This window comes from Acanthochromis polyacanthus, chromosome 11 (assembly GCF_021347895.1).
Source record: "Acanthochromis polyacanthus isolate Apoly-LR-REF ecotype Palm Island chromosome 11, KAUST_Apoly_ChrSc, whole genome shotgun sequence".
In the NCBI taxonomy this organism is placed as follows: Eukaryota; Metazoa; Chordata; class Actinopteri; family Pomacentridae; genus Acanthochromis; species Acanthochromis polyacanthus.
This window is the reverse complement of record NC_067123.1, coordinates 36,286,408-36,306,530: the sequence shown is the minus strand read 5'-3', so window position 1 is coordinate 36,306,530 and position 20,123 is coordinate 36,286,408. Positions and strand designations below refer to the sequence as shown.

The 20,123-nt window shown below is 41.5% G+C and overlaps 1 protein-coding gene across 1 annotated transcript in view; it reads right to left on the bottom strand.

Moving 5' to 3' along the window:
- akap9 (A kinase (PRKA) anchor protein 9) overlaps positions 1-20,123 on the bottom strand; it is an 81,212-nt gene that overhangs the window by 9,855 nt on the left and 51,234 nt on the right. Inside the window, exons 25-44 of the mRNA XM_051956080.1 lie at positions 19,561-19,680; positions 15,196-15,372; positions 14,602-14,706; positions 13,261-13,413; positions 12,701-12,787; positions 11,229-12,254; positions 9,589-9,723; positions 9,461-9,505; positions 9,221-9,361; positions 8,058-8,102; positions 7,118-7,954; positions 6,753-6,810; positions 6,159-6,280; positions 5,505-5,693; positions 5,189-5,356; positions 4,670-4,775; positions 4,303-4,498; positions 2,368-2,518; positions 1,913-2,257; positions 75-362 (exon numbers count right to left, since the gene is read on the bottom strand). Of these exons, the coding sequence (XP_051812040.1) occupies positions 75-362; positions 1,913-2,257; positions 2,368-2,518; positions 4,303-4,498; positions 4,670-4,775; positions 5,189-5,356; positions 5,505-5,693; positions 6,159-6,280; positions 6,753-6,810; positions 7,118-7,954; positions 8,058-8,102; positions 9,221-9,361; positions 9,461-9,505; positions 9,589-9,723; positions 11,229-12,254; positions 12,701-12,787; positions 13,261-13,413; positions 14,602-14,706; positions 15,196-15,372; positions 19,561-19,680 (4,494 nt within the window). The remainder of the gene's footprint in view (positions 1-74; positions 363-1,912; positions 2,258-2,367; positions 2,519-4,302; positions 4,499-4,669; positions 4,776-5,188; positions 5,357-5,504; positions 5,694-6,158; positions 6,281-6,752; positions 6,811-7,117; positions 7,955-8,057; positions 8,103-9,220; positions 9,362-9,460; positions 9,506-9,588; positions 9,724-11,228; positions 12,255-12,700; positions 12,788-13,260; positions 13,414-14,601; positions 14,707-15,195; positions 15,373-19,560; positions 19,681-20,123) is intronic.

Genomic DNA, 20,123 nt, shown 5'->3' with positions numbered 1-20,123 from the left:
ACATGAAAAAGAAACATTAAAAAGCTACTAAAAAGGCACTCAAAAGTAAATATCGTGTCACTGGTTTCACTCACACTCTGGCCACCAGCCTGCAGAGCTCCACTCACCTCCCTCGGTCCAAACTGGTTCAGCCTCTCCTCCAGTCTCTCCTTCTCTTCCTCCAGGCTCCTCCTCCTGTCCAGCTCGTTCTCCAGCTGCTCCTGGACCTCTGACATTTGCACCTCCAGCCTCTCCAGCTGAGCTCGAGCCTCCAGCAGCGCCTCCTGGTCTCGTCCAGACTTCTGACTCGCCAGAGTTAGCTCCTCCTCCTTTCGTACCACCTCGAGTCTCTGGACCTCCACCTGACTGAGGAGATCCACCACCTGGAGGAGGAAAAATCAGGTCGAGTTAAGACAGAAATAAAGATGCAACATTTAAACACACAGCTGCAACATCACGTATCTGTAAATATCTCATTAACCCTGTAAAACCCACTGTTGAAAAAATACATCAGCTGAATATAAAATTTTTGCTCATTTATTTCTATATTTGGTTTTATACAACTTATATTATTATTATTTTATTTATTATTGTTTTCTAATATATATTTAAATATACATAATTTTTGCACATATATTTATATATTGGGGTTTTATTTACATGCATATCTAAATTTAGTTTTAGCTGTATTATTTATTTTTGCTCATTTGCTTTTTTAAAGATTTGTGTACATATAAATAAATCTTTTTTTTTTGTATATATTTATTTTTGCTTATTTTTTCCTTTATTTGGGTTTGTATATATGCACATCTAAATTTAGTTTTAATTTTATTTATTTATTTTTCTAATTTTCTTTTTTTTAGATTTGTGTACATATAAATAAATAATCTTATTTATTTTTTGTTTTTTTAAATATATTTATTTTTGCTAATTTTTTTCCCTTTATTTGGGTTCATATATATGCACATCTAAATTTAGCTTTAATTTAATTTAATTTATTTTAGCTAATTTTTCTTCTAGAATTGGGTCTTACAGGGTTAAAATAATTCTATGCTGCAAGTACATTTTACTTTTTTTGTGTCATCAATTGAAAGATGACAGACAAACCGGACTTCAAACCATACATCCATCCATCCTCTATACACCGCTTTATCCTCATTAGGGTCGCGGGGGGTGCTGGAGCCTATCCCAGCTGACTCGGGCGAAGGCAGGGGACACCCAGGACAGGTCGCCAGTCTGTCACAGGGCTACATACACAGACGAACAATCACACTCGCATTCACACCTACGGACAATTTAGAGTACTCAATTAACCTCAGCATGTTTTTGGACTGTGGACTTCAAACCAGATTTCTGTAATTAGATTTCATCATTAATGTGAAGCAAACAAATAAGAAAAGACCCTTGACTTTAAAGCAACACATGCATACTCTTGAGCTCTCATCACAGGCTGTATGTCCATATTTTGTTAACATTTCAAGTGTACACAAAAGTTTGGACACACCTTCTCATTCAATGCTTTTTATTTATTTGGATTATTTTATACAGTGTAGATTAATACCGAAGATTAACACTTTTTGTTGACAACATAATATCACATGTATTCTTTTATACTTCGATGTTTATAGTATAAATCTACAATGCACAAACTAATTAAATAAAATATATCGAACAAGAAGGTGTGTCCAAACTTCAACTGGGAGAGTACATTTGTTTGTCCTTCTCATAGTGTCTGCATAGGTTTTAGAATTGGAAAAAAAAAAAGAAAAAGAAAGAAATCAGGGCAACAAATTTAGTACTTCCAAGTTGTGAATCACTGTTTTAGCTCATGAACGTTCCTTTTTGTGAATCATGATTCAGAAGCAGGGAATTAAAATGTGGAATTTGTGTCACAGTTTGGAGTTAGTTCAGTAAAGCTCCACCAACATCCCACCTGTGCATGTTTATCATCCAGCTCCCTCTGCAGTCTTTCCAGGAGACTCCCTTCCTCTCCGGGGCTCCTCCCGTCCTCCTGAACCCGCTCCTCGTTGGACGGACCGCTGTCAGAGGAGACGCTGGTCCTCAGCTCCCTTTCCCTCCCCAGCGCGGTGCTCATCTCCTGGGCTTTGGCTCGCTCTGTCTCCAGCTGGACCTGGAGCTCCTGCAGCCGTCTGTGGAGGCCGAGCCGCTCCTGTTCAGCCTGCTGGGAGAGCTGAGAGGAGGCCTGCCGCTCCTGCACCAGGGTCTGGTTCAGATGGGCTACGTGGTTCTTCTGCTCCTCTATAACCATGTGCAGGTCCTGGTGGGGAAAGGAAAACACGACTTGATCTGAAAATGTCAGGGTCATTGCAAGGAAGAGCGGGAATGTTTTAGCAAGACAACCCAAGCTACGAAGCAAAGCTGTCGTACCTCCAGTTCCTCTCGTTTGCTCTCCTCCGATCTCCCGGTTCGACATTTCTCCTTCTCCATGGTCCACTGCAGATCTCTGATTTTCTTCCTCTCCTCTGTCAGGTGGTCATTTAGTGCATCCACCTCTGCAGCTTTTTGAGATACCTCTGCCCTGTTGACATGTGGAGATCATTTTAATGAGCTGAATTTCAATCATACACTCATTTTAGTGCTGTTGATTGAGATTTATTCAAACTGAGCATTTTTATAAAATGTGTTTCTTCAAACACAAATAAAGTTTCGATCAAGCAACTTAAGGCAACCTGAACTTTACAATGTTTCTGGGCATTTCTGCTCCCGTCACATTTTTACTCACTGTGGATTCATTTTTCACTGCGATATGAAGTCCTAAACCTCTATGGAAACAATAAAACCTTGGATAGAAGTAGGTGGAACTAAAAAGTGTCTATTTATGCACTGTGACAAACTTAGAATAAGCAGTCCCTCCAAGAATTTATTCGACCAATCTCTGTGAATTCTTGCAATTTTGTCCAATCATTGCAACTTTTCCACAATTCTGGCCAGCGTCGAGTGACTTCCACCGATCACAGTAGCCCCCAGCTTAAACGTAACGCACGTACATCACCGAATTCATGTCCTTGTTTATGATCTGAAGGTGCAGACAAGTCCAATTCTAATGTCTGTCATTTACCAACAAAAATGACTGCTGAAGATCGTGAAAAACAATTCCTTGATGTTCTTTATGAAAGCGGAGGTTGCAGTGGGAGGGCCAGTTGTCCCACTACGTAGGATTTATGTCTAACCTGATCACTCAATGTAATAACACTTGTAATTTAAATCTAAGTTCTAGGTCTGAAAATATCTAAGTCTCACCATAGAATCATCAAAGGAATTCCAGGAGCCAAGTCTTCAGATGCCACGAAGAAAAGTGTTTATTCTTGTACAGACACAAGTCAAACACATGAGAGCGATCCCGGGACCCTTCTGACCTCTGGTCAAAACGCTCAATCTTTTATACAGTATGGGCCAGGTTTGGTCACTCCCCTGGCCCTTCCTTCCTTTACCTGTGCCAACTTTCATTTTACACTATTAATACATAGGGTTAATTTTTTTAATGATGTCTGGAACATCCCTAACTCTCCAAAAATAATAAGACTGAGCTGGCAATCCCTCAAAGGGAGAGACCCTCCCTTTAGCACAGTCCCCATGCCGTCTCTGTTTTTTACCTTCGTTATTTTCAGGTACAACCAGGTATAGCCAGGTTCACAAGTGCAATACAGGTCATACTGACAGTACATCAAATTCAAACATCAGGTTCATAAGTGTAGCACAGGTCACTCTGACATCACACAGCTCTAAATTGGTAACAGCGTCAGCACAATTTATTACACAACAAGGTAAACTGTTCTGCATCCGAGCAACATTGTGGTGGAATACAAACGAAGATCATCCATTGACGAACACTTTTCTGCCACGAAAAATACCAGGAGAACGGTTGAAATGAGCGGACCACAGACCAGACAAATCATCGTGACGGAAGCTGCTGCATCTAAGATCTATTATGAGCACTGAAAGAATGAAGGCCAGTTAGATTAATTAATTGACGTGACGAGCCGTGAGCGTCCCCCATCTCCCGCAATTTCATCATAACAAATATGCTGAAAAAAATCGCAACTTACGTGGCAATTTTTTAGAAAAGATACCACAAACTCAGGCATTTTAGGCCACAGCAATCCCGAAAAAAGCCCCCCAAAATCCTAGAGGGACTGAATGGGATAAATCGAATAACAACATTTTCTTTACTTAGTTTGAAATGAATCACTCACACCTAAATTGTCGGAAAAAGATAATATCTGATGCTAGCTTCATATCAGTGTTAAGCGGTGAACTTGCACTGTTGTCTTGCAGGTGTGTTGCATCAGAGTCGTGTCTAACCTGAGAGTGTCCAGCTCTTTGAGGTGCTTGTGCTGGGCTTTGAGCGTCGTCTCCAGCTCTAGTTTAGTCTGGGAGAGTTCACTCTTCAGCTCCTCTACGAGAAATCTGTCCACCTCCACTGCTCCGCCGGCTCCTCCTCCCTCCCTCTGCTCCTTCATGCTACATTCACCGGCGAGCGAGAGGCCGGGCTGGACGCCTAGACGACAAAGAAATGACACATTAATATCATGTTGGATTTAAAGCATCCAGCTGAGCCAGCTGGTATAGAAAATGTGAATTATGCCTCTTATATTTACGGCAACGGGTAAATCTGCAGGTAAAAAACACAATATATGCGTAACAAAGAGTTTTTTTGGAGCTGGTTTACCTTGATGAAGTTGCTCCAGTTGACCACGGAGCTGATGAATCTCAGAGATGAGACTTGACCTTTCTGAAAAGTGGAGTAAACCCATGGCGTCTCTGTGCTGGGCGTCCTGCACCAAAACCACATAAACAACGTCTGTTTGGTTACTGAATGGTTCAAATAATAACAAGAAAACACAAAAGAAACACCTGAAGAGTGTCTTTCTGTCCAGTAAATTAGAGCTTTCTCATCCTTTGGTTGTAAACTAGCATTTGTGCCTCACAAAAAAATACGATATGTCCAAAAATACATGCTCGAGCATTCATGTAGAATTGAAATAATATTAAATAAATCAACACTTTCTATCTTTGCGCTACAGTGCATTTAAAACACTTTCAACTCATTCGGGTAAATACCTTCATTAGGGAGACTCCATTAGGGAGTTGTTCAAATCAAATCAAATCAAATTAAACTTTATTTATATAGCACTTTTTATACAAGAAATCGCAATACAAAGTGCTTTACAGAGTTGTTGATACTGACCTGTTCAGCCAGTCTTTGCTCCAGCTGATTGAGATGAATGATGGCGTCACTGGTGTCGAGCAGGTCCAGCTGGCTGTAGAGGGCGCGTTTCAGAACACTCCGCTCCTTTGCAAACACCTGACGGACTGCATCCAGGAGCTCCCCACGCCAGTCAACACCGCCCGGCGTCTGCAGCGAGTGAGAAAACACATACAGACTTCATCCAGTTGCTTCTGATAAATCATTCCAGGAGATATTCGACATTTTGGTGCTTTCAAATCACAACATTCTGACTGGTTCAGGCCTGACAAACTCTTTGTGACGAGGTTTTCTCTACCTGCGTCTCCCTGTGCGTCTGCATCTGGCTGATGAGGCTTTTCAGAGACTCCACAGTCGCCAGCAGGGCGTCTCTCTCCTTCATCCAGCCCTGGACGTTGAACTGGCCGCTGGGTTCGCCTTCAGAGAGAGGAAGCTCCGACAGAGAGAGGACCTGCATGCCTTCCTGGTGCACCTCACGGAGCAACGTCTGGTTACACAAACACCACACAGAAACACAGTTACTTTGTATTTTTCTAAATGATTAAAGCCATATCCGTACGGGATTAGTATTACCTTGGGACCAATGGTGATTTGTAAGAATTGTGGAGGATGTCTATGATCTTAAACCCATGTGAATGTGTCATATCGGTTATTTGTAAAGTAAAAATTCCACCGCAAATGACCTCCTATATTTCACCGAACACAGACGTCCTGTGATAATACTAATCCCATGTGAATCTGGATCTCAGTGATTGGGGGTATTTTAGTTGTTTTGTTTTTTTAATTCCATGCCTTTTTCTACCTCTTTCCCGGTTGAATTACATATCAATATCCTCCCAAACTTCTCTCTTCTTGCTGGTCTGATTTTGCCGTTTCTACTAATGGTCCATCATACAGTTTGACATAAAACTAACTTTTCTCACATCATTGTATGGTTCGTGAATCGGCGTACCTTGATCCGGTCAGGCAGAGCGTCGTCTGTTTCTCTCCTGGCGCCCTCTGGAGTCGTCCTGAACTCCTGCTGCAAGCTCGGTAGGTCATATCCAGTCCTCTGGCTGTAGTCTGAGCTGCTGTCTGCATGACGACAAAAACTCTCATGAAGCAAAACACCGGCAATGGGGAGCAGAGAGAAAACACAGGTGCTGAACAAGATAAACTAAAGGGTACAAAGGAAAACAGTGTGGGTGAAATCAGAGCAGCTACCATATCAGAACTGCTGTTTACAGCAAGTTATTCCAGTTATTGTTTATTCAAGCAGAACCCTAAAGCACATGATGAAGGTGTGGACAAAGCAAAGTACAGAGTTTGGACAGAGTCAGGCATTAGGTTTCTTTGTTTTGTTTTCAATCTTTCTACTAAGTAAAACCCCTCCTTTACTTTAAATAGATGAGCTGGTAACAATCATCTCATTAAAGGGAATGACGTGAAACCTTTCCTAAAGAAGAAATGAAAGATAATACAGTCTAGATGGACATAGTTAAAGCAGTTAAAGTTAAATATAAGCAGAGGAGCTGTTCACAGCAGTAATGAATGTACTGTATCTTACCGCTGGTGTAGCCATCTTTGAATTGTGACGTAGGACGGTCTTGTCTTGATGCAGGAGCCTAGAAAGAATGAGATGAGATAAAAGTCAAGATTTCTCTGGATTTTGGATTAAAAACAAAGTATTTCATCATGAAAGAGATTTCTGTTCAAGTCTTTTGGATCTACAACCTTCAAGACAAGTTTCATAAACACATGGAGCCAGAAAAATGGTCCCTAAAAAAGCCTTTCAAACATAATTTAACACACAATGAATTCTGAAAACAGTCCATGAAAATAGAACCTCTTGTACATAAGGAGGCTACGAAGCATTTTTGGCAGACATTATTAATACAGTCCAACATGTTTCTTCTTGCTTTCTGGCCTCACCTCAGCTGATCGCAGTTTGTCGATGATGGCCTTCAGGGCTTTACACTCGTCCTCCAGCGCCTGAGTGTCTCTGCGAAGGTTCTCGCTCTCTGAAATGTGCCGAGCCTCCATGTCAAGGATTTCTGCTGCATGCAGCTCCTGCATCTGCACAATCTTCTCCTCGAACTCCCCGATCACTTCCTCCACCTCCTCTTTGGTGGCAGACTTGCTGTCCGCACTGAGATCAGACATTTGCAGAGGTTCGGTCTGTGTGAACGAGTTTGTAACGGCCACTTGCTGCTGCTCTGAGCTGCTGTTTAGCCGCGAGCTGTGAGATTTGGTGGAGGACTGGCTGGAAGGTGCAGAGTTTTTCCTGGAGACAGCTGGTTTATCTTTGGCACTGCTGCCCTTACTGGCCGGCTGTTTGCTTCCTTTCCTTTTGGGCTGTGTAGTTGAGGAGGAAGAAGTGGAGGAAGGAGGCTGAGGAGAAGGAGATGGAGAAGGAGTTGGAGGGCTGGAGTCTGCCGTTTTCATCAAGGCTGTTTGTACCTCCTGCAGCTCCTCTTTAAGCTTAGAAATGGAGAGTTCACGGCTGTGCAGCTCCTCGTGGAGTTTCTCATTGTGCTGCTTGTAGCTGCTGAGCTCTTCTTTGGTGGTGTCCACGCTCTTTCTCACCTCCTCCAGCTCCTCTTTGACTTTAGAACTGGAGACTTTACTGACTCGGAGGTCCTCTTGAAGTTTCTCATTTCGCTCCCGGTAGCTGCTGAGTTCTTCTTTGGTGGAAGCCGCATCGTTTCTGACCTCCTCGAGCTGTTGGATGAGCCCCGTCGTGTCGGCTCTGTCTTCTTCAGCTTTTACCTGCAGGACGATTGGGCACGTGGTCAAATACGATAAAAACAACCAGGTATCACGAAGAATATTGTCATCAACACAAGTATAAGTTAAAATACTTCCGACTTACTTGGAATAGTTCTCCTTTAAGGTGAGCAATGGTCATTTCCCGCTCCTAAAAATAATTCCATACACTTAAACTTACTCGGAAACAAACTTATTAAGCACATGTTGAGTTTTCTTTAGTACAGGTCAAACAAGATTTTTGGGAAATACATTAACCCTTTAAGCTTCAGTCAATTCCAGCCGTTTTCAGTACAAAAAATCGCTAATATTCTATTTTTAAATAAAAAAATTACGAAAAATACGGGGAATATTGGACGCACATCGCGAGGTGCATTTCCTTGAAAACGACCGATTCGTGGATTTTATACCGACTTCAGGACATGTTTTGGACAAAATAGTTTACTGGCTTGTGTTGTCTGGATGTAAAAGGTTGGATTATGGCCGTTTTTTGTGGAATCTTTTTTTCTGTGTGTAATAATGAACCCGGAAATGTGAGTCGCGCTGTGTGCGTTGAAGCCGTGTATAGAGAACGGATGGATGAATATTCGTTGTTTGTCGGACAAATGTGTTTATATTACCCGCTGTGGTAATCGCATCTGAAAGTGGTTTATACCGGCGGATTCATGAGAATCTAAGCTTTCCATCGGCGTATAGTGTTTGTATAATCGTGTTTGCAGCCGTCGGACATTCTTGAAATTCCTATGCAAATTAGTAGGTGTACCGCCGGCTGTACACCTACGACGCACTGAAGCGCAAAGGGTTAATCAATGACAAAGACCGATATCACAAGCAGCCAGTTTGCTGAAAACAGTAGAGAACAGCTCTGTCTGAAGACAAAATCGACCTACTAGCGCCCCTAAAGATTACTAAGTAAAGCTTGTTTGATTAATCCATACAAAATAGAGTAACAATACTTGCTAGGTTGTGATTTAGACATTGTTTGTAAATTTCTGAGCTTCTAAGGTGCTGCAAAGTTGCTTTTGTTACTTTAAAACAGAGCCGGGAAAGCTGTTTTCCTGTTACCGAATCAGCTACTGCAATAAAATAATATCAAATAATCGTTTATCTAGAAATATTAACTTATTCTTTTAAATATCACTTTCATGAGCACAAATCTCCCTGAAACAAAATGATAAATTTAAGGAAACATGTGAAACAAAAGAAACAAAAATGTAAAAAGTACCACACTCGGCACACAAAGTCAGATTTGATTTCCAGCGTCTGTACCTGCAGCAGCTCCTGTAGTTTCTCCAAACTCTCCTTGCAGCTGTTCAGCTCTTCTTTGGTGGCAGCTGCCTCTCTTTGAGCCTCCATCAGTGCTTGTTCCAGCTCAGACACCTTCGTCTCTTCACTGCCGCTAGCTGACACCTAAAGTGAAAAGGTTCAAATGTTGAATCTGATTTGTCTGTAGGCCTGTTTGTTTCACAGGAAATGACTGTTTTATAAGGATCACATTCTTCTTCCTACCTTTTGAAGCTGGTCCTGGAGTCTCACTGTTGTTGCGTTTTTTTCCTGGAGAGAAAATAACGGGTTTGTTAAGTCTCAGCAAACACCAGAAATACCTTCATAAGTAGCTGGAATTCACTTCTACATACCCGGAGGTCCTCCTGAAGTTTGCTGCAGCTCTCCTTGTAGCTGCCGAGCTGCTCTTTGGTGGTCGAGGCCTCTTTTCTGACCTCCTGTAACTCCCGAAGAAGCTCCGCTGCTGTAGGTTGGTCATCAGAGGAGGTCTGATAAGAAGGTGACAAAGATTCAAACTTATCAGAGAAGTACGGAACAACAATTCACAGTCTGAGGGTTTATCACAGTGAATGCATTTAGATTTTTGCAGGTTACCCATTAATCTGAGTGCAAAGAAAATATACAGCACAGAATCCGTCCAGTTAATTATTGTGCTTAACCTTTTTTCCTCATTATCCCAGGGCAACACCGCAGCCACAGGATTCATATTTAATGTCAGTGTTTTGTCTTCCAGTGCACTCAGTGAGTTTTATTATTTCTGTCCAGAGGTCAGTTGTCTTTTCTGTGACAATATTTTTTCCTTCAAGAGCACTGCAAGTTTGCCTGAGCTTCGTACATGTGAAACCAATCAGCCATTCTTGTTTTTTTGTGCATACAAGCTGAAATTAGTTGTTCTTTTGAATGGATAAAATATTCTTACCTCTTCTGTAATCTCAGGAATTTTATCGTTTACTCAAAGCTATCTTTAAATCAATGACTGGGCTTCAAATTGGTATGGTTGTATACCACTGGTTGGTAACATTTCCACATTAATGGCACATGATTTATGCATTCATAAACACAACAAAATATTTTTTGCAGCTGGCTTTCAAAAGGGATTTTATGTTTTAGAGAAATCACCAAAATTACACCATTTATCTGACCGAGAAACTGTAAAAAGAGAGAAACATTGGACTTTCAACTTTGCAATGGTCCTTCAACTAATCTGTGACATACAGTGGCATTAGTAAAATAACAGGTATCCCTTTATTGTAGATGTCTCATTTAAAAAAAAAAAAAAAAAAAAAAAAAAGCATTTCTGGGCACAACCAAGAAGCGACGAGGGAGTCTGCTGTGTCCAACAGCCATGTGACAATCCAGGAACTTTTTCAATGAACTGGGATGAACTGCAGGCCGTGTTCACACAAAGCAGTAAAACTTTAAGTAGTAAAACTCTAAGTAGTAAGTCATCTATGGTATGTAGAGCCACTGTTTGTTCATCCAGGATTAGCTACACTTGTGAGCACTTGGGGGAATGTTACTCAAGTTCATTGTAGGTTTAAAAAAAGAACTTTAAACCGGGAAATTAAATTTTTTTTGTGTGTGATTTATGGCATTATAATGGTGTCATAGTGCACAACAAACATTTCTGAGGTCTCTACTTCTAGTCATGTTTGTGCTGTTTCCATAGAGGTGCTGGACTTTACAGTGCAGAGAAAATTTGTCTACAGCAAGTAAAAATGCGACAGGATCAGAAAATGCCGGGAACTGCTTGGTGTTCAGGAGGGTTAAAGGAACGTTATACACTCCACAAATATGCTTATTTGCTTTTGTAACTGAGGGTTCGAGGAGAAAATCAATACCAATCGCATGTCTGTACAGTAAACATGAAGTTACAGCCACAAGAGACAGTTAGCTTATCTCAACATAAACACAGGAAACAAAGACATCAACATCTATCTACAGGACTATTCATTGGCTGGTACACCAAATATAATATTCTTTTAACTCTCACCTCCAGGGACGACGACGTCTTCTTGTGCGTCTTTGCCTTCATCTGACTGAGCAGATCCATGAGCACAGCCAGCCTCTTCTCGTACTCCACCACCTCCTCCTCAGAGCTGGAGAGCAGCTGCTTCTGGAGCTCCTGGTCTTTCTGAATCCCACTCAGTCCGACCTCCAGCTCCCGAAGCTTCTGCGTCAGACAAACCACCTTCCCCGTGGGGACGTGTTTCGCTTGACCCATGGCACTGAAATCCAGTTTGGGAATACCAAAGTCACCAAAGTTGTAAATGAGGGGCTCAGCACGTCTCTGCAGATCCTGACCCTGCTCCTGTTTTGATTCCACTGACTGCTGCTGGTGCTGGAAGGCCTCCAGCGTTGCCTGGCTGACCAGCGCTGCAGCCACTTTTTCCCTCAGATTTTCCTCCAGCTTAGAGACCTTCTGCTGGAGACCATCTGCAGAGCTTTTAGCTTGCTCCAAAAGCAGGCGACAGCGGCTGATCTCAGAGTCTTTCTCACCAACCAAGTCCTCGAGCTGCTGGATTCGGAGGCCTAACTCTTCCACTCTGGATGTTGCGCTCTGCTCCAGAGCTTGAACTTGGGCCTGCATGACTACAAGTCCTGCAGTTTTCTCTCTCAGAACTTCTTCAAGCTCGCCCTCTGAGCTCTCGAGTTTTTCTGTTTCAGCTAAGGCTTCTGCGCTCTCTTTCAAGCGCAGATACGTCTCCAGCAGCTTACTGTGCTCTGTTTTCAGTGTCTCCAGCTCCTTGGTGGCCTGGTCCATCCTCTGCTTCATTTCATCGTATTCCTCTTTACTCGGCCCCAAGGAGTCGCCCTCTGGCTCATCCTTGGTGTCCTCGTCTTCCTCCGGAGGCTGTTTTTGCTCGATATTGGCCAGTTCCTGTTGAAGTTTGTCAATGACTGCATTCAGTTGGTCGAGCTCTTCTTCGTTGTTCCTCTTCAAGCGCTCCTGTTCGCTCCGCAGGCACTCAACCTGGGACTCCAGGTCTTTTATCAGCTCATCCCTCTCATCCATTTCCTAAAGAGTAAGACGCAGACATTATTACACCATAAAAATATCAGCTTTGATGAGTTCATGGCTCTCCCAAACCTTTTGATTAAACATCTGAGTCCCTGTTGTGCCCGTTTTTATTGCCATTTTCTTCTACAGTTCTCAGAACTTGATCAGATTGTAAGCACCTCGCAGAGACTCAGAGGTTTAATAAGCCACCTCAGATGAGCAAATGATCACCTCACGACAACAAAATGGTGCTGTGGATCTACTTACCGAGACAAAGCAAGCAAACACAACCCAACAACAACAACAAAAAAAAAAGAATCACACAAAAAAATGGAAGCTAAATGGAGTCAGCAAAATAAAAAGCAAACAGGGAACCAGAGACCACACACAATGATGCACTTCCACGGAGCTATGCGTATCCGAAATAGACTGTGGTGCTATTTCGCATACGCATGTAGCGTTACCTTGTTATCAGAGGCTGTTTCCATGTGTTGAAGCTTAGTGATCTGTTCATTAAGAAGTGCTATTTCCCTGTCCTTCTCCTCCATCACCTTCAAAAGTCAGAGATTATAATGCGACGGCTATTAATAAACACGCCTTAATCCACTCGCAGTCAGCCTTGCAGCGGACGACTGAAAATTCACTCATTGAGAAAAGAATAAAAGTGTCGGCAGCAGCAGTGAGTCTCGCTAAAAACGTGCAAAATAATATTGGCAGCATGGAGCAAAAACCTTATTTTAAAAAAAAAGATTGTAAGCAGAAATATGACAATGTTGAATATCTACTCATGAAAACATTTGTCCTGTTTCAAAATCCTGAGAGACATTTTTAGTCACGTTATTAACCTTCAGTTTACATCAAACTTATCTGGTGATGTCACATTTATCAGGTTTATACTTTAAATTTCACAAGTGGAAGCAGAAGTTAAAGCAGGAAAGTGACACATTAAATTAATCAATCAGTAGAACACAAGTGCAAATACAATTTTTAGATACCGTAGATATGTAACTAGTTGTCTATTTACCTGCAGGATACTCTCTCGTGTTTCCAGGTATTGCTGCTGGCTGCTTATCTCCTTCCTCTGGATCTCCAGCTGCATGTGAAGCTGCTGCACCTCCTCGCTCTTGTTCTCCAGCTCCTCCCTGAACTGCTCCAGCTGCTCCTCCAGATTACAGATCTGAGGCAACAAACAAAAGTCACTGTAGAGGAGACAACATGAGACTGAGCAGAATGTAAACAGCGTTGCCTGAGACAAACTCAACTAAAGTTTATTTTTTTCCTGTGACTGAGCAAAAAAAAAAAAAAAAATCAAACCTTGATATAATAAGATACTACAACACGTATGGGTTTTCCTTGCAGCGCTGTTTTGTAGTGTGAATGCTCCTCCTTTGCATGGTGGAGGAATCAATGTGTGATTTGTAAATATGTTGACAAAAATTCTTTCCAGCAGCCGTGTTCTATTTTCACATTGCATTTTTTTCCTGTGCATATAGTGTTACTTTAGGCAAATGAATAAAGTTCTTCAGATTTAACACTTTAAACCTAAAAACCCACCACTATGTTTTAAAGGCATGTTGTCTTTTAAAAAACTGCCAAAATTTGACAATTTATCAGAGCCAGAAACGGTAAAAGCAGTCAGATTTTGAACGTCATAATGGTCCTTGAACGTGTCATCTGTAACCAAACCTAAGCCGAAAATGGTGGCATTTAATCACTTTATCCTATGGGTCTCATTTTAAAAAATTCCAAATATTAACCAACTGCAATAAGTAAAAGCTCTGTAACACCAAAAATTCTGTGCTCTTGGTTGCAACTGAAAAATCATGAATGAATCAGATGTGACCAACAGTTCAGTGACAAAAAAAAAAAAAAAAAAAAAAATCGGGGACTTTTCAGCTGAACTGGTTTGAACGGCAGGCTGTGTTTATTTAGAGCAGAGACAGTCACAGAAGCAATTTTTAAAAATATAAATAGTAAAACAAATACATTATGTATAGTCACCATTTTTCTAATAGTAGAAACATTTTATTTTTATTTTTGGAAAATAAATAACTACGGTAATTAAATTTTCTATTTTTTCCTGCTTAAAGATTTATGGCATTTTTATACTGCAAAAAATATACTTTTGAGTTCTCTTTTCTTCTAGTTTCTTGTACTGTTACCATAGAGGTGCAGGACTTTATACAGCAGTAAAAAATAAATGCCCAGAAACTGCTTGGGGTTTAAAGTAGGTGTATAAAAAAAGAGCAATTTGATTTTCAGTATGTGTTTAATAACATCCATTCAAAGGAAACTGTTACCAATCAGACCTCTAGTAATGCATTTTGATATAAAGTAACAACGCTGCATCTGAGCATCCCTCTACCTCTTTCTCTTTCCGCTCCAGAGCTTCTCTCTCCGTTTGGAGCTGAGCCTCCAGTGTGGAGTGTCTCGCCTCGGTGACGGATGCATGCTGCTTTTTCTGTTCGACCTGCGACACGTGAAAGAAACTATTCAGCTCAGCAGTTATTTACGACGTGCGCAGAAGAGCGTGGAAAAGAAACACCCTCCTCAGATCAAACTGAACCTACACATGCATGCTGTGAACACTGTAACGCAACCTGAACTCAGTTTTCCACCTGAGCAGCAGGACAACTAACAGGAGCTTCTCCCACTCTGCTTTTGTTTGCTCACCACAGCCTTCCATGAACACTGGGGGGCAATCTTGATACCTGCTAGCTGTAGCTCAGTGTCATCACCGAGAGGAGAGTGCCTGGGCGACAGAAGTAGACCCACCCACACATTGTTCTCCCTCTCAGTGAATCCCAACCCTCCTCCCATTCCTCTCCTCATCTCCATGCTCTCTCACACACACACCCACTGCCATGCTCTACAGCTATTGTTCAGGCTGCTTTTTCTCTGCTTCGGTCTCCATCCTCCCGTCTCCCCTCTTCACCCCTCTCCTCCCCCTCTTCCTCACCTTCTCCAGGGACTCAGCGCTGGCCAGCAGGGCCTGCTCCAGCTCGCGGATGCGGCTCTCCAGCTTGTCAATCTCTTCGTCGCGCTCTCCCAACTCACGACGCAGCTGCTCGGAGCTGAGCAGCAGCTCACTGCACCAATCCGCCTTCTCCTTCAGCTGGGAGGTCAGCTGGTCCACCTGGTAGTGAGCAACGAGGGAGAGAGAAAGAGAGAGGGGGGGGGGGGATCGTTTAATGAGATTCGCTCTCAGACATCACTCGCTACAGCAGCATAGCCGGTACATGTACAGCTAGCTGGGAGGTCAGCTGATCCACCTGAGAAAGGAGGGGAGCCGGGAGGGAGATGAGGTGCAGGGACAGAGGGGGAGAGAGAGATTCACTCAGGGGGGGACACAAAACACAAAGCATGATTCAGGAGGACGGCTGGCAGGTAACTGATCCACCTGTGAGATGGGAGAACATCAGCAGATCAACGGGGAGGAGGAAGAGGGGTCCACAGGAGGGAGGCTTGTTTAGGAAGATATTCACAGTCATTATTTAATGTTAGCTAAATGTAGACGGTAAACAGTCCCCTTGCCTGGTGAAATATTAACTGAAAGAAAAACAATCTCCTTCAAAATTCATTTTTCAGAATTACTGCATAAACTGAAGTGAAATCCAGATGAGAGCGTCTTTTCATAGCCTCCCTTCATCAAATATTAGTATAACTACAGTGCAGGATGGACTCTTCAGCACAGAATAATCTCGTCCCCTTTTTTACAAAAATGTCCCATGTGGTACATTTGTGGTTGGATTTTTTCAAGTCCAATATTTTCATTCAGTAAAAACAAGAAAGCTGCTTGTTTTTCTGCACAAATAGATTAAAGAAATATTTAAGCTGCTTTGTGAATTGCAAAAACTGCAAGCAAGCTGGGCGATGAATGTCAAAATTATATCTTCTTATCATTTAAATGTTGTACTTTTTACTTGGCATGTTGAAATAAGGGAGTAATGTTCAGTGGAAACAAAAAAAGTCTTAATTCAACCATCTGAACCCCAAAAGAGTGTCAGCGATTTGTCATTATTTTTAGCTAAAATTTGGGATGTTTGAATTGAAATTTTATCAGGGAAAACAACCTAAATTGAAGCTTAATGTTGTAATATTTCATTACAAATGTCTTATTTTACATGTCTCATGTAAATAAAAAAAAAAACACCAAAAAAAAATATTTACACTTACAACACTGTGCAAAAAAATAATAATTCTGAGTTATTCAATATACCTGAGAAGTCATGACTGACTCAGCTGTGACCGACAGTCGCGTGATAACAATTCAGGAACTGCGGCTGTATTTCCACACAGCAGGAAAGCAAGTTAAAACTGTACATAAGTAGTGAAATATCTATAGTATGTACAGCTTCCAATTCAGGTAACATCTGAGAGCACTTAGAAAAATGCTCTAAATGTTGATTACAGAATTTTAACATTTTTTAAAAAGATAATCAAACAAATTAAAGGTTTACTTTTACTTTTTTAAGAATATGGCGCTATGACTTAATTTTACTGCAGAAAAGACATTTATGAGTTCTCTACTTTTTACAGTTGTTGTGCCGTTTCCGCAAAGACTTTAAGTTACTTCACAGCGATCCATTACAAACTCAACTGTTTTGAATTTAGGCCGACATTTTGGCCTGAAAAACAAGAGGAAGGAGCAGAGGGAGGTTTCGGACACAGACGAGTGAAAAGTGGAAAAAGAGGGGCATAAGAGAGATGGGCAGGCCATTAATAGCTACAGGGATGGGCAGGCTCGCTAAAATGCACTAATTTCTGTCTGGGGGAGACTTAGTTCTACACGTAGCTAGAAGCAATACCTTAAAGGTTACTCCATCCACCTGCAATAGCCATGGGAGAGAGAAGGCAGAGCCATAACGGATCACAGGGTGGAGAGTTCAAGGGCAAGAGGGAAGCAGAGGCAGAAAAAGCACTTAGTGATAAGAAAGCTGCAGGAGTCTGTGGAAATTATAGAAACGGTAGAGGTTATCTTTGGGGTGATTTTTCTGTCGGGTCAAAGCAGAAGGGCAGCTGAGGTATTAAACTACATGGAATAAAGCACAGAACTAATAGCACAAATCCAGCTGCAGTCACCAATTTATCACATTTAATCAAACAAAGTAATTATTAAGGAGCAGAAGCCAAACAAGGAGGTATCATTTGATGATATAGGAAAAGAGAGAGAACATTGTGAGCAAAGTCAGACTCATCGTCCCCTGAATGAATAACTGACTCGTCTTGTCAAATTATTTTCCACCAAGCAGCTGAAACACACTGAGGGCTCAAATCTCAGAGCTGATTCTTTTCTGAGGCTGATTGTGTTGCTGTGTATCATCTAAAGGAGTTTTGTAAATATTTGACTGCTCAATTCCTTCACTAGAAGCAAGTTGCTCTCACAAAGAACAGGATGCAATGTTTTCCCAGCAAATTAGTCTGAAGCGCGTGATAGCTGGGCTAATTGGTTTGAGGACATTATTAACACTTCAAATGCTCTGCAAATTCCCCCGATGATTACAATTAAAGTTCTCCTTGCCCGGAGTAAAGCGGATGACTGGATGACAGTTGACAATAAATGACAAAATTCTGAAGGGACCAAACAGCAGCCAGTGACACCACAGGCAATGAGAGCATGTAGCGATGAATCTAAGTTGTGATAAATGAAAATGAGGCACAAAAATGAACATTTTTCTACTATTTTGTGCTTTTACAAAGGCAGGTTAAGTTTTATATCCATTCTTATCAAATACTTGTCATTATGAAATGAAATCAGTAATTCAGGACAGGTACAAATGTCCAAAAGTTTTTCCAGAAAACTGGCACTGTATCTGTGGAAAATAATCAGGATCATACAAACAACAACCACTGAGGATTACATTATGTCATACTGCAGGTGTAATGTGAGTTTATCTGTGCTCACACAACTATCAAAGCAAGCTGAGGGATTTGTTTTTGGCCACTAACTTGAAAAAGTTCAGCAGATAGTTGTCAACTTTGTCTGTCTACAGTTTCGTGCTGAGAGAAGAAGAAAGACGCGAGCGATGTGACTATCAGTAAAGCCAAAGCACTAAAACAGCCTGTAGAAGTGAGGGGAAATACAGAGTTGGGCGACAGCTTTCTGAGGAATTCATCTCTATGTATGATTAGTTTCACATTTGGTCCACTGCTAATAAACAAACAAAAAGTCCGTGACTGCTACTAATATAAAAAACATAATAATTTTACATTTCTGGATATAAACTATTAGAATTTAGCCTAGAAACTAAATGGTGCAGAGCAAATCAGTCATGAGATGAATATTTATGTCAAGAATCAATTTCACGTCATGTAACTAACCCATGATGTCAAAACTAAGGGTCAGTTCCACAAAATAACATTTATCATCAACCCCATAGAACTGTCCACTTGTTGTTTATTTTATTTTTTTATGATTCCTGTAAAGTTTAATGGTATGCAGCAGAACATTATGTCAAATCATAGACTGTATATAAAGATGGACGTAGCATCTGGCTCCAGAATTGAAGCCCACCCGGAAGTGTCAAAAACGTGCAATATCACGCCGTCCGCGAGGGCTGGCTCCAAAAAGCTTTTTCTCCATAGACCCCAATTCATTTTTGGAAAAAATAAAATTTGATAGACTGATTTTCTACAGCTCAGGATTTTTTTCCCGTTAGTTTTCATGGTCAAAATGAGAGATCAGGTGGCCGATCTTAAAATTAATCAATACTGAATTTTAAATAAATCGTTCAAGTTGGTGGAGCCAGGGGGCGTGGCTATACTTGATAGACAGCAACAGAAGCCTCTGCGGTAAAATGTGGGCGGGATAAGAGAGTCCTCAGCCAATCCTGCCCCTAGTTGCTCTCCGGTCCAGCCTGTTTGATGACGCTTTTTACGTCACTGGCTCCAAAAAATCCAAAACGGCGACCAGGAAGTAGCAAAATCCGGGCTTCATTTTCTCGGCGTTGAAACCAACGGGTGACATTACGGTTAGTTTACGCCTGTGTCAAATTCCTCACATGGGTAAATCTTCTTTTAATTAATACAAGAAAGTGTTAGAATAAACTGACTGAAGTTTTACAGAGACATCTACTTGACAATCCAGGAAGTGAAACCTCTTATTACACAACTTACAGAGAACTAAAGAACTCCTTTCACCTGCGCATCACTCCCTCTGTTTGGTGTCATTTTCAGGGCAGCACATGTAATTCTACCGCCTCTATTGTTCTGCTGTGTGACTCGGAGGCCCAGACTTGTAGCCACAACAGTGTTATGTTCAGAAAATAAGCATCTCTCTTACAGCCTGCTCCTCTGGCAGAGGAACGAGCGTTTCTCCTGTTACCTCTTGGTTTCTCTGCTCAGAGCCGCTCTGGAGCTTCTGTGGACTCTTCAGCTGCTGCTCCAGTTTCTGGATCTCCTGCTGGAAGAAATCCCTCTCGTGTTCTCGATCCACCGCTTGTTCCTGAAGCAAAGACACATAAATAATGAAGAATATTTGTTGCGTCAGTGCGGGTTTACAATTTGGTGGATCGATTCAAGTGTTCATGTTCCTTTACAGTTTATTATCTTGTCAATAATGCACTTGCAGAAGAAAAAAAGAAAGGTGAAGGTCCAAGTTTAACTGACAGTAAACAATATGTCTGGAGATTATAAAGTAACTTGTTAAAAATGCACCATAAAGTCCCTCAGAATCTAGCAGGAGATTTAGTGTGAAGTCACATGGATTTTACTTGACTAGGTATGAGGCGAACAGTTAAATGCTGTGCTGTTCTTTCTGCTTACTTCTATAAAAAATATTTCACGTTAATGTGAATAAATGCCAACAGTGACACACTGAAGTTCCGGCAGCTTTTCTCCTGATTGTTATTAAACTGCAGAACGACTGAGCTGCTGAATAAACCCAGT